Source organism: Neofelis nebulosa, chromosome 7 (assembly GCF_028018385.1).
Source record: "Neofelis nebulosa isolate mNeoNeb1 chromosome 7, mNeoNeb1.pri, whole genome shotgun sequence".
NCBI lineage: Eukaryota > Metazoa > Chordata > Mammalia > Carnivora > Felidae > Neofelis > Neofelis nebulosa.
The window spans coordinates 149,673,189-149,686,956 of record NC_080788.1 but is presented as its reverse complement, the minus strand read 5'-3'; the positions used below and the strand labels follow the sequence as shown (position 1 = coordinate 149,686,956).

Below are 13,768 nucleotides of genomic sequence, written 5' to 3'. Positions count from 1 at the left end.
CCATCCCCCAGCCGAAATCCCAAAGGGAACCAGTTCCTGTCACCAAACTTGCTTGCCTCACGCAAACACCCAACACTGTGCTTCTGTGGATCCATCCCTCCGATGGGTCTGCCTCCCTCCCGTTGCTTCAGGGCCCATACCACAGGGGACCTCTGATGGCAAAGCAAGCTAAGCCTACCCCTCCCACGACTGTGCACCTTGCGGATCCACCCTGTCTAATATGCCAGATCCTATCGAAGCAGCACCCCAAGCCTGGAAGTGTGCAAGCTGCACAGACAGGGGCCACACCACTCCACAATGAATCTTGCCCCTGGGAGAGGGTAAGATAAGGTACACACCAGTGTGACTGTGGCCCCAGCGGTGGGCTGGGGGCAGACATTGGGTCTGACTGCAGCCCCGCCCACCAACACAAGATACACCAGACAGCACAGGGGAAGTGCCCTGCAGTTTGGAGCCACCACAGGGACTACCAAAAATGATGAAATGGAAGACTTGGCCTCAAAAGAAACTCCAGGAAGTAGCGACACCTAACGAATTGATCAAAAACGATTTAAGCACTATAACACAACAAGAATTTAGAATTATAGTCATAAAACTAATTACTGGGCTTGAAAAAAGCACAGAATAAAGCAGAGAATCTATTACTACAGAGATCAAGGGACTAAGAAATAGTCATGAGGAGCTAAAAAATACTATAAATGAGGTGCAAAATAAAATGGAGGTGGCCGTAGCATGGACTGAAGAGGCAGGGGAGAGAATAGGTGAATTAGAGGATAAAATTATGAAAAAAGAGGAAGCTGAGAAAAAGAGATAAAGAAATCCAGGAGTATGAGGGGAGAATTAGAGAACTAAGTGATGCAATCATATGGAACAATATCTGTATCATAGGAATTCCAGAAGAGGAAGAGAGAGAGAAAGGGGCTGAAGGTGTACTTAAACAAATCATAGCTGAGAACTTCCCTGATCTGGGGAAGGAAAAGGGCATTGAAATCCAAGAGGCACAGAGAACTCCCTTCAGATGTAACTTGAATCGATCTTCTGCACGATATAACATAATGAGACTGGCAAAATACAAGGATAAAGAGAAAATTCTGAAAGCAGCTAGAGATAAACATGCTCTAACTTACAAAGTAAGATCCATAAGAGTAGTGTCAGACCTATCTACTGAAACTTCGCAGGCCAGAGAGGAATGGCAGGAAATCTTCAATGTGAAGACCAGAAATGCAGCCAAGAATCCTTTATCCAGCAAGTCCGTCATTCAGAATAGGCAAGATAAAGTTCTTCCCAAACAAACAAAAATGGAAGGAATTCATCACCACTAAACCAGCCCTACAAGAGATCCTAAGGGGGATTCTGTAAGTGAAATGTTGCAAGGACCACAAAGTACCAGAGACATCACTACAAGCATGAAACCTACAGATATCACAATGACTCTAAACCCATAACTTTCCATGATAAGACTGAATGTAAATGGACTAAATGCTCCAACCAAAAGACCTAGGGTATCAGAATGGATAAAAAAAACAAGACCCATCTATTTGCTGTCTACAAGAGACTCATTTTAGACCTGAGGACACCTTCAGATTGAAATTGAGGGGATGGATAGCTATCATGCTACTGGAAGTCAAAAGAAAGCTGGAGTAGCCATACGTATATCAGACAAACTAGACTTTAAATAAAAGGCTGTAACAAGAGGTGAACAAGGGCATTATATAATAATTACAGGGTCTATCCATCAGGAAGAGCTAACAATTATAAATGTCTATGCACCGAATATGGAAGCACCCAAATATATAAAATAATTACAAACATAAGCAACCTTATTGATAAGAATGTGATCACTTCAGGGGACTTTAACACCCACATACAACAATGGATAGATCATCTAGACACAGGATCAATACAGAAACAAGGGCCCTGAATGATACATTGGATCAGATGGACTTAACAGATATATTTAGAACTCTGCATCCCAAAGCAACAGAATATACTATCTTCTCGAGTGCACATGGAACATTCTCCAAGATAGATTACATACTGGGTCATAAAACAGCCCTTCATAAGTACAAAAGAACTCAGATCATACCATTCACAGTTTCAGACCAAAGTGCTATGAAACTTGAAATCAACAACAGGAAAAAGTCTGGAACACTTCCAAAAGCATGGAGGTTAAAGAACACCATACTAAAGAATGAACGGGTCACCCAGGCAATTAGAGAAGAAATTAAAAAATATATGGAAACAAATGAAAATGAAAATACAACACTCCAGGGGGGCCCAAGGTGGCTCAGTCGGTTGAGATTCCAACTTCGGCTCAGGTCACAATTTCACAGCTTGTGTCTCCGAGCCCCACGTCCAGGTCTGTGCTGACAGCTCAGAGTCTGGAGCCTGCTTTAGATTGTGTGCCTTCCTCTCTCTCTGCCCCTAACCCACTCGCATTCTGCCTCTGTCTCTATCAAAAATAAAAAAAAAATCATTAAAAAAAAAAAGAAAATACAACAATCCAAATGCTTTGAGATGCAGCAAAGGCAGTCCTGAGAGGAAAATACATTGTAATCCAAGCCTATCTCAAGAAACAAGAAAAATCCCAAATACAAAATCTAACAGCACACATAAAGGAAATAGAAGCAGAACAGCAAAGACACCCTAAACCCAGCAAAAGAAGAGACATAATAAAGATCAGAGCGGAAATAAACAATATAGAATCTAAAAAACTGAAGAGCAGATCAATGAAACCAAGAATTGGTTTTTTGAAAAAATAAACAAAATTGATAAACCTCTAGCCAGCCTTCTCAAAAAGAAAAGGGAGATGACACAAAATTTAAAATCATGAATGAAAATGGAATTATTACAACCAAACCCTTAGAAATACAAGCAATGATCAGGGGATACTATGAAAAATTATATGCCAACAAACTGGACAACTTGGAAGAAATGGAAAAATTCCTAAGCACCCATGCACTTCCAAAACTCAAACAGGAAGAAATAGAAAAATTTGAACAGACCCATAACCAGTGAAGAAATTGAATTAGTCATTAAAGATCTCCCAACAAACAAGAGTCCAGGATCAGATGGCTTCCCTGGGGAATTCTACCAGACATTTAAAGCAGAGATAATACCTCTAGTTCTCAAGCTGTTCCAAAAAAATAGAAAGGGAAGGAAAACTTCCAGACTCATTCTATGAAGCCAGCATTACTTCGATTCCTAAACCAGACAGAGACCCAACAACAAACACAACTACAGCCCAATATCCCTGATGAATATGGATGCAAATATTCTCAATAAGATACTAACAAATCGAATTCAACAGCATATAAAAAATTATTCACCATGATCAACGGGATTCATTCCTGGGCTGCAGGCCTGGTTCAACATTCGCAAATCAATCAGTGTGATACATCACATTAATAAAAGAAAAGATAAGAACCATATGATCTTGTCAATCGATGCATAGAAAGAATTTGACAAATTTCAGCATCGTTTCTTAATAAAAACCCTCAAGACACTTGGGATATAAGGAAAACACTTGAACATCATAAAAGCCATTTATGAAAAGCTCACAGCTAATATCATCCTCAATGGGGAAAAATTGAGATATTTCACTGCTGTTGTTTAACATAGAGTTGGAAGTGCTAGCATCAGCAATCAGACAACAAAAGGAAATCAAAGGTATCAAAATTGGCAAAGATGAAGTCAGGCTTTCACTTTTTGCAGATGACATGATACTACACATGAAAAACCCAATAGACTCCACCAAGAGTCTGCTAGAACTGATACATGAAATCAGAAAAGTCGCAAGATACAAAAGCAATGTACAGAAATCAGTTGCATTCTTATACACTAACAGTGAAGCAACAGAAATGCCAATAAAGAAACTGATCCCATTCACAATTGCACCAAGATTCATAAAATACCTAGGAATAAACCTAACCAAAGATGTAAAAGATCTGTATGCTGAAAACTATAGAAAGCTTATGAAGGAAACTGAAGAAGATGCAAAGAAATGGAGAAACATTCCATGCTCATGGATTGGAAGAATACATATTGTTAAAATGTCAATACTACCCAAATCAATCTACACAATCGAAATTGCAATCCCAATCGAAATTGCACCAGCATTCTTCTCGAAGCTAGAGCAAGGAATCCTAAAAGTTGTATGGAACCACAAAAGACCCAGAATAGCCAAATATTGAAGAAGAAGACCAAAGTGGGAGGCATCACAATCCCAGACTTTAGCCTCTACTACAAAGCTGCCATCATCAAGACACCATGGTATTGGCACAAAAACAGACACATAGACCAATGGAATAGAATAGAGACTCCAGACTTGGACCCACAAATGTATGGCCAACTAATCTTTGACAAAGCAGGAAAGAATATCCAATGGAAAAAAGACAGTCTCTTTAACAAATGGTGCTGGGAGAACTGGACAGCAACATGCAGAAGAATGAATCTAGACCACTTTCTTACACCATTCACAAAAATAAACTCAAAACGGATAAAGGACCTGAATGTGAGACAGGAAACCATCAAAACCCTAGAGGAGAGAGCAGGAAAAAACCTCTCTGACCTCAGCCACAGCAAATTCTTACTTGACACATCTCCAGAGGCAAGGGAATTAAGAACAAAAATGAACTATTGGGACTTCATGAAGATAAAAAGCTGCACTGCAAAGGAAACACTCAGCCAAATTAAAAGGCAGCCAACGGAATGGGAAAAGATATTTGCAAATGACATATCAGACAAAGGGCTAGTATCCAAAATCTATAAAGAACTCATGAAATTCCACACCTCATAACAAATAATCAAGTGAAGAAAGGGGCAGAAGACATGAATAGACACTTCTCTAAAGAAGACATCCAGATGGCCAACAGGCACATGGGAAGAACTCAACGTCACGCCTCATCAGGGAAATACAAATGAAAACCACACTGAAGATACCACCTCATGCCAGTCAGAGTGGCTAAAATGAACAAATCAGGAGACTATAGATGCTGCAGAGGATGTGGAGAAACGGGAGCCCTCTTGCACTGTTGGTGGGAATGCAAACTGGTGTAGCCATTCTGGAAAATAGTGTGGATGTTCCTAAAAAATTAAAAATAGGGGGGCGCCTGGGTAGCTTGGTTGGTTAAGCGTCTGACTTCGGCTCAGGTCATGATCTCATGGTCCGTGGGTTCGAGCCCCATGTCGGTCTCTGTGCCAACAGCTCAAAGCCTGGAGCCTGTTTCGGATTCTGTGTCTCCCTCTCTCTCTGCCCCTCCCCCGTTCATACTCTGTCTCTCTCTGTCCCAAAAATAAATAAACATTAAATTTTTTTTAATTAAAAAAAATTAAAAATAGGTCTACCCTATGACCCAGTAATAGCACTGCTAGGAATTTACCCAAAGGATACAGGAGTGCTGATGCATAGGGGCACTTATACCCCAATGTTTATAGCAGCACTTTGAACAATAGCGAATTATGGAAAGAGTCTAAATGTCCATCAACTAATGAATGGATAAAGAAATTGTGGTATCTATTCAAAATGGAATACTACCTGACATTGTGAAAGAATGAAATGTGGCCTTTTGTAGCAACATGGATGAATCTGGACAGTGTTGTGCTGAGTGAAATTAGTCATATGGAGAAAGACAGATACTGTATGTTTTCACCTTTATTTGGACCTTGAGAAACTTGACAGAAGACCATGGGGACGGGGAAGAAAAAAAAATTTAGAGAGGGAGGGAGTCAAACCATAACAGACTCTTAAAAACTGAATAAACTGAGGGTTGATGGGGGGTGGGAGGGAGGGGAGGGTGGGTGATGGGTATTGAGGAGGACCCCTGTTGGGATGAGCATTGGGTGTTGTATAGAAAACTATTTGACAACAAATTTAATATTTCCAAAATAATCTTATTTAATTGTCATTACTATGTTTTTTTTAGTTTTATGTAAATTTTTTCAAATTCCATTTTATTTCCATCATTTTAGTTTAGTCTACTACAGTATATTCACATTTTCAAATTATCAAATGATTTCTTTTTTTCTTTTCTTTATCTTTATTGTCTTTTTCATTTCTTTACTTTTTTCTTAAATACAGAACAAAAAATTCATAATTTTTATTAAAAATATTTTATTTAATTTTTTCTACTATATGCTTTACTTTTGTCTATATTATTTTCAAATTCTATTTTACTCCCATCTACCCATTTCACTCAACATCAGTGTATGCATTTTTTCAAATTCTCAAATGATTTACTTTGCCCCCTTTTTTTCCCTAACCTGTCAAACTACTTTCAACACCTAAAAAAAAACACACCTAGGACCGAGCATTAACTATTAGATTTGTGTGTGTGTGTGTGTGTGTGTGTGTGTGTGTGTTTAATTTTTAATTTTAATATTTTTGAAATTTTATTTATTTTATTTCAATATTTCTACTTCATTAATTCCTTTTCTCTCTTCAAATGACAAAACAAAGGAATTCACCCCTAAAGAAAGACCACGAAGAAACAACAGCCAGGGATTTAACCAACACAGGTACAAGCAAGATGTCTGAACCAGAATTTAGAATCACTATAATAAGAATACTAGCTGGAGTCAAAAATAGATTAGAATCCCTTTCTGAATAGATAAGAGAAGTAAAAAAAAAATAGCCAAAATGAAATTAAGAATGTTATACCTGAACTGCAATCACGGATGGATGCAGCTGTGGTAAGGATGGATGAGGCAGAACAGAGAATCAGCGATATAGAGGACAAATTTATAGAAAATAATGAAGCAGAAAAAAAGAGGGAGATTAAGGCAAAAGAGCATGATTTAAGAATTAGAGAAATCAGTGACTCATTAAAAAGGAACATCAGAATCATAGGGGTCCGAGAAGAGGAAGAAAGAGAAATAGGGGTAGAAGGGTTATATGAGCTGATCATAGTGGAATACTTCCTAACCTGGGGAAAGACACAGACATCAAAATCCAGGAAGCACAGAGGACCCCCATTAGATTCAACAAAAACTGGCCAGCAACAAGGCATACCATAGTCAAATTCACAAAATACTCAGGCAAGGAGAGAATCATGAAAGCCGCAAGGAAAAAAGTCCCTAACATACAAGGGAAGACAGATCAGGTTTGCAGCAGACCTATCCACAGAATTTTGGCAGGCCAGAAAGGAGTGGCGGAGTCTATTCAGTGTGCTGAATCAGAAATGTATGCAGACAAGAATTCTTTATCCAAGAAGGCTGTCATTCAAAATAGAAGGAGAGATCAAAGTTTCCCAGACAAACAAAAATTAAAAGAGTTTTTGACCACTAAACCAGCCCTGCAAAAAATTTTAAGGGGGACTCTCTGAGGGGACAAAAGATGAAAAATATATGTGTGTGTGTGTGTGTGTGTGTGTGTGTGTGTGTGTCAAAAGCAAGGAAGATTAGAAAGGACCAGAGAACACCATCAGAAATTCCAGCTCTACAAGCATCATCATGGCAATAAACTAATATCTTTCAGTACTCACTCTAAACCTCAGTGGACTCAATGCCCCAATCAAAAGACATAGGGTAACGTAATGGATAAGAAAACAAGATTCATCTATATGCTGTTCACAAGAGACCCACTTTAGACCTAAAGACACCTTCAGATTGAACATAAGGGGATGGAGAACCATCTATCATGCTAATGGTCAACAAAAGAAAGCCCAAGTAGCCATACTTATATCAGACAATCTAGACTTAAAATACTGTATCAAGAGATGCAGAAGGGCATTATATCATGATCAAGGGGTCTATAGATGAAGAAGACCTCATAATTGTAAACATTTATGCGCCAAATGGGAGAGCACACAAATATATAAATCAATTAATCACAAACATAAAGAAACTCACCGATAGTAATACCATAATATTAGGAGACTTCAACACCCCACTCACAGCAATGGACAGATCATCTCAACAAAAAATCGACAAGGAAAGAATGGCTTTGAATGACACACTGGACCAGATGGACTTAAGAGATATATTCAGAATATTTCATCCTAAAGCATCAGAATATGCATTCTTCTCCAGCGCACATGGAAAGTTCTCCAGAATAGACCATATACTGGGACACAAATCAGCCCTAAGTAAGTACAAAAAGATTGAGATCATACTGTGCATAGTTTCAGACCACAATGCTGTGAAACTCAAAATCAACCACAAGAAAAAATTTCAAAAGGTAAAAAATACTTGGAGACTAAAGAATATCCTACTAAAGAATGAATGGGCTAACCCAATTCATTAGGAAGTTAAAAAGTAGATGGAGGAAGTTAAAAAGGAAGGAAGTTAAAAAGTATATGGAAGTCCATTAAAATGATAACACCACAACCCAAAACCTCTGGGTCGCAGCAAAGGTGGTCATAAGATGAAAGTATATAGCATTCCAGGCCTTCCTAAAGAAGGAAGAAAAGATCTCAGATACACAACCTAAACTTACACCTTAAGGAGGTGGAAGAAGAACAGCAAATAGAACCCAAAACCAGCAGAAGACAGGAAATAATAAAGATTACAAAAGAAATTAATGCTATTGAAACCAAAAAACAACAAAAACAAAAACAAAAACAAAAACAAAAACAAAAACAGTAGACCAAATCAATGGAACCGGAAGCAGGTTCTTTGAAAAATGAACAAAATTGATAAACCACTAGCCAGTTTGATCAAAAAGAAAAAGGAAAGGACGCAAATAAGTAAAATCAAGAATGACAGAGGAAAGATCACAACCAACACAACAGAAATAAAAACAATAATAAGAGAATATTATGAGCAATTATATGCCAATAAAATGGGCAATCTGGAAGAAATGGACAAATTCCTAGAAACATATACACTACCAAACTGAAACAGGAAGAAATATAAAAATTTGAACAGACCGATAACCAGTAAGGAAATAGTGTTAGTAATCAAAAATCCGTCAAAAACAAGAGTCCAGGGCCAGATGGCTTTCCAGCGGATTCTACCAAACATATCCCTACTAAGAAAGTAGGGATAGAAGAAGCATACCTCGATATCATAAATGCCATATATGAATGACCCAACACTAATATCATCCTCAATGGGGAAAAACTGAGAGCTTCAATGTGCTTAGTGCTACTACAATAGTGAAGAACTAAGGTTTCTCTGCACAGCATTCTAGGGCCTAAATTCCTTTTTCTGGTGCTAAAGACAGTTCTCCCCTCCTAGTACAAAAAGGGTGTATTTCACATAGGAGATTTACATTCTGTTTAGGGAACAAAGGATGTTCAGTGCGTCTCTGCACTGGCTGTTTCTCAAGCATGTTTAATTCCAGTGGCATATTTGGGGTGGCATATTCTGCTCCCCTCCACCATATAATGCTGGAGTAGAGACACTGGAATAAACGTCCTGTGAGTCTTGACAGGAACCTCCCTGCAGGGCCGGGCCTAGACTGCAGGGAGCTTTCAGTACTACCCAACACCAGGCTGCTACCCCAGGTGAGTAGGTGAACAAGGGGTGAGGAAGGCTTTCCTGTCAGAAGCCAGTGTTTCCTTTTCCAGAAAGCAATCTAAAATATGAGCAGGATGATGGATGCTAAAGGGTGTTTAAATATCCTGTTCCATCAGAGCATTTAATGAACTCAGGCAGTGAGAAGACACTTGAAGACGCTGCTAGTCCAGGGCTTTTAGATATCTTCATCTAAGAGATGGAAACCAGGATGCATTTATTACCCCATTTTGTGCAGCAGTTTGGAGACACGCTTCTCCAGGAATAAGACGTTCAGATATCAGAGCCAACAACAGGTTAAGGTGGTCTCTGCCTCATTCAATACTGGTCCACAGTGGAGAGAATTTTCTGTAAGGTCTTATCACTCAGTGGCAGGAGCTCAGTCTTCACACAGTTCAGGAACCTGGCCAAGGACCCATGTCCTCAAACAAGGATTAGACTGGTGCTCTCTGATCCCAATGTACACGGTCTCTGGGACCGTCTCCAGATGGTTCTGGTCCTGTGTATGAAATACTCTGTCTCATGACTATGCAAATAGTCCTCAGAGCACTAGGTTAAGTATGGGGGTGTCTGTGCCCTGAGAGCATCACCGGGCAACGCTATCCTCTACAGGAGACCCTGAGACACATCCCCTCACAATGGACTGGAGCTGGAGAATCCTCTACCTGGTGGCAGTGGCGACAGGTAAGGGTCAGCCAAGTCCCTGGACACAGGAGAGGACCAGGACCAGTCAACATTGATTTCATCCACTCTTGTCCCCTCTCTACAGGTGTGCACTCCCAGGTTTTGCTGGTGCAGTCTGGGGCTGAAGTGAGGAAGCCTGGGGCATCAGTGAAGATCTTCTGCAAGGCATCTGGACACAGGTTCACTGATTACTATGTGTACTGGGTGCGACAGGCTCCTGCACAAGGGCTTGAGTGGATGGGAAGCATTGACCCTGAAGATGGTTCTACAAGCTATGCACAGAAGTTCCAGGGCAGACTCACTCCGACGACAGACACATCCACAAACACAGCCTACATGTAGCTGAGCAGTCAGAGGTCTGCAGACACGGCCATGTATTACTGTGCAAGGACACAGTGAGGGGTTGTCAGTGTGAGCCCAGACACAAACTGCCCTGTAGAAGAAGATCAGGACCGCCAGGGGGTGCACACTATGCACCATTCTGTGACTATGCACCATGTCCCAGGAGCAGGTGCAGGTAGGGGTTGTTAGAAGGTTTTGTGCCATGGCCTGGGGCTTCCTCTCCATACAGCAGTTTCCCCCAGGAAGCCTCTCTGGACACATGATTCTGTGCTTACCTACTCGGATCTGGTTTACAATGTATGTTTTACCAGGAACACTATACTTACATGAACAAGAGATATAGTCTCTTACAATTGCTTACCCTTGTACTAAATATCAATGGTTTACACGTATCCTGATGCACATCCACTGAACATTTACAGGAGTCCCAGGTGCGCTCACTTTGCATCTAGGACCACAGGATCCCAAAGCTCCTCGTTATCCTCACCCTGCTCTTGTCCTAGTCAAACACCATGACACTTCATTCATGTCACTTTGCTTCTCAGAACTTTATATGTGTTACAGTTTTCTTCAAATACTTGAAACTACAAGAGAAAAGCATCTACATGTATTAGTCAGGATAATCCTGAGGAACAGAACACATAGCACATTGGCTTACATGACTAAATAGGCTGAGAAGTCCTATGATATACTATCACATGCTGGATACCCAGTAAAGTCAATGGTGTAATTCACATCTGATTCCAATCTAGTGTCAAGTCTGAGAATGTGGGGACCTGATGGTTTAACTTTCACTCCAAGGGCAAGAGGAAGCCAATGTTACAGCTCAAGCAGGCACACAAGAAGTAAAAATGAGAGAATTTGCTTCACTTTTATTTTTATTCTCTTCATAACCTTAATGGATTGGGTGATGCCCACTTACCAAGACACCAAAACGCAAGAACACAGTGCACACAGCACTCACCACAAACCCTTCCTGAAGCACCAGTCTCCGTACATCATACGAACTCTTCTTAATGTAGCCATTACTCTCAGAAGCAGAAAACATAACAGGTTTTCTAAAACACAGAAGAAGACAGAGACCTAGACAATATGAGAATATGGAGGAATTCATCCCCAAAGAGAGAACAAGAAAGGACCATATCCAGGGATCTAATCAAAATAGATATAAGGAATAGGCCTAAAACAGAACTGAAAACAACAATAGTAAGTATAATGGATGGGCTTGAGAACAGCATAGAAGACATCAAGGATATGCATACCACAGAGATAAAAGACATAAAAACTCTTCAACGGTGAAATTTAAAAATGCTATGAAAGAGACATGATGCTTACTGCACATAATAATGGGTGTAAGCAGCAGAGGAATGACTAAGTGATATAGAAGATAAAATTATGGAAAATAAGGAATCAGAAAAGAGAGGGTAAACTAACTTCTTGGGTTATGGATGTAGACTTAGAGAACTCAGCCACTCTGTATAGTGTAGTAAAATTCCTTTCTGAGGAGTCCCAAAAGAAGAGAGGGAAAAAGGGACAGAAGGTTTATTTGTGCAAATTGTAGCTGAAAGTTGCCCTAACCCAAGGAAGGAAATGGACATCCAAATCCAGAAGGCACAGAGAACTCCTATCAAAATCAACAAAAGTAGGCCATTACCAAGAGAAATCATAGAAAATTGACATAATATAGAGATAAAGGAAAAATCCTAAAAGCAGCAAGAGAAAAGAAGTCCCTAAGAAGTGAAGGCAAATAAGGTTAGTTCCCCTCACAGAAACTTACCAAGAGAGAAGGGAGTGTCATCATACATTCAATGGACTGAATGGGAAAAAAAATGGGCAGGCAAGAATAATTTATCCAGGAAGTTTGTCATTGAGGAGAAGGAGAGATAAAGAGCTTCCCAGACAAACAAAATCCAAAGGAGTCTGTGACCCCTGCAAGAAATACTAAAGGGGACTCTTTGAATGCGAAAGAAAGACCAAGGGCAACAAACACTAGAAAGGAACAGAGACAATCTCCAGAAAAAATATTACTTTACAGAAACATTGCGATAACACAATTAAACTAATATCATATCTTTCAGTAATCACTGTGAATGTAAATGAACTAAAAAGTCCAGTCAAAAGACACAGGGTATCAGAGTGGATTAAAAAAACAAGATCCAGGTATATTCTGCCTGTAAAAGACTCCTTTGAGACCTAGAGATACCTGATAATTGAAAGTGAGGGGTTGCAGAACAATTTATCATGCTACTGGACATAAAAAGAAAGTTGTAGTACCATATTCATATCAGGCAGCCTAGATTTAAAATACAAAGACTGCAAAAAGAGATGAAGAAGGGCATTATATCCTAAAGTGTTCTATCCAACAAGAAGCACTAACAAGTGTAAATATTTATGACCACACATTGGGGCACTGAAATATGTAAAGCAATTAATGACATAAAAAAACCTCATTGATAATAATACGCTAGTAGTAGGGGACTTTCACTTGTAAGTAGGGGACACCCCACTTACAAAAATGAACAGGTCATGTAAGAAGAAAATCTAGAAGGAAACAATGGCTTTAATGACACAGGTGCAGAAGGACTTAACAGATATATTCAAAACATTCCATCTTAAAGCAGCAGAATACATTCTTGTCGAGTGCACATGGAACATTCTCCAGAATAGATCACACACTGGGTCATAAATCAGCCCCTACAAGTACAAAAAGATTGAGACTATGGCATGCATATTTTCAGATCAGAACACTATGAAATTTGGAGTCGACCACAAGGAAAAATTTGGAAACACCACTAATAGTTGGAGTAAAAGACCATTGCGCTGAAGAATAAAGCGGTTAACCAGGAGACTAAAGAAGAAATAAAAATACATGGAAGCAAATGAAAATGTTAGCGTTGACGGTCAAATCCTGTGGGATGCAGCAAAAGCAGATTTAAGATGGAAATATATAGCAGTACAGGCCTAACACGATAAAAATAAAATTTTAAACACACAACCACTTTACACCTAAAGAAGCTAGAAAAGGAAGAGCAAATGATGCCTAAAGTCAGACGAGGAGGGTAAACAATCATAGAGTACCTATAAATGGCATAAGATTATTCAAACAGAAAAGAAAAAGGACCCAAAGAGACAAAATCATGAATTTCATGGGACAGATCACAACCAACACCAGAAATACAATCAATTATAAGGGAATATTATGAAAAACTATATACCAACCAATTAGGCCATCTGGAAGAAATGAATAAATTCCTAGAAACATGTAAACTACAAAAATTTCAACAGG

At 39.4% G+C, this 13,768-nt stretch overlaps 1 gene segment (V, D, J or C); it reads left to right on the top strand.

Moving 5' to 3' along the window:
• Positions 1–10,058: 10,058 nt before the first annotated feature.
• Positions 10,059–10,525, top strand: LOC131517891 (immunoglobulin heavy variable 1-46-like). The segment is given in 2 exon segments: positions 10,059–10,140; positions 10,226–10,525. Coding segments are annotated over 2 exon segments (303 nt in total).
• Positions 10,526–13,768: the final 3,243 nt, after the last annotated feature.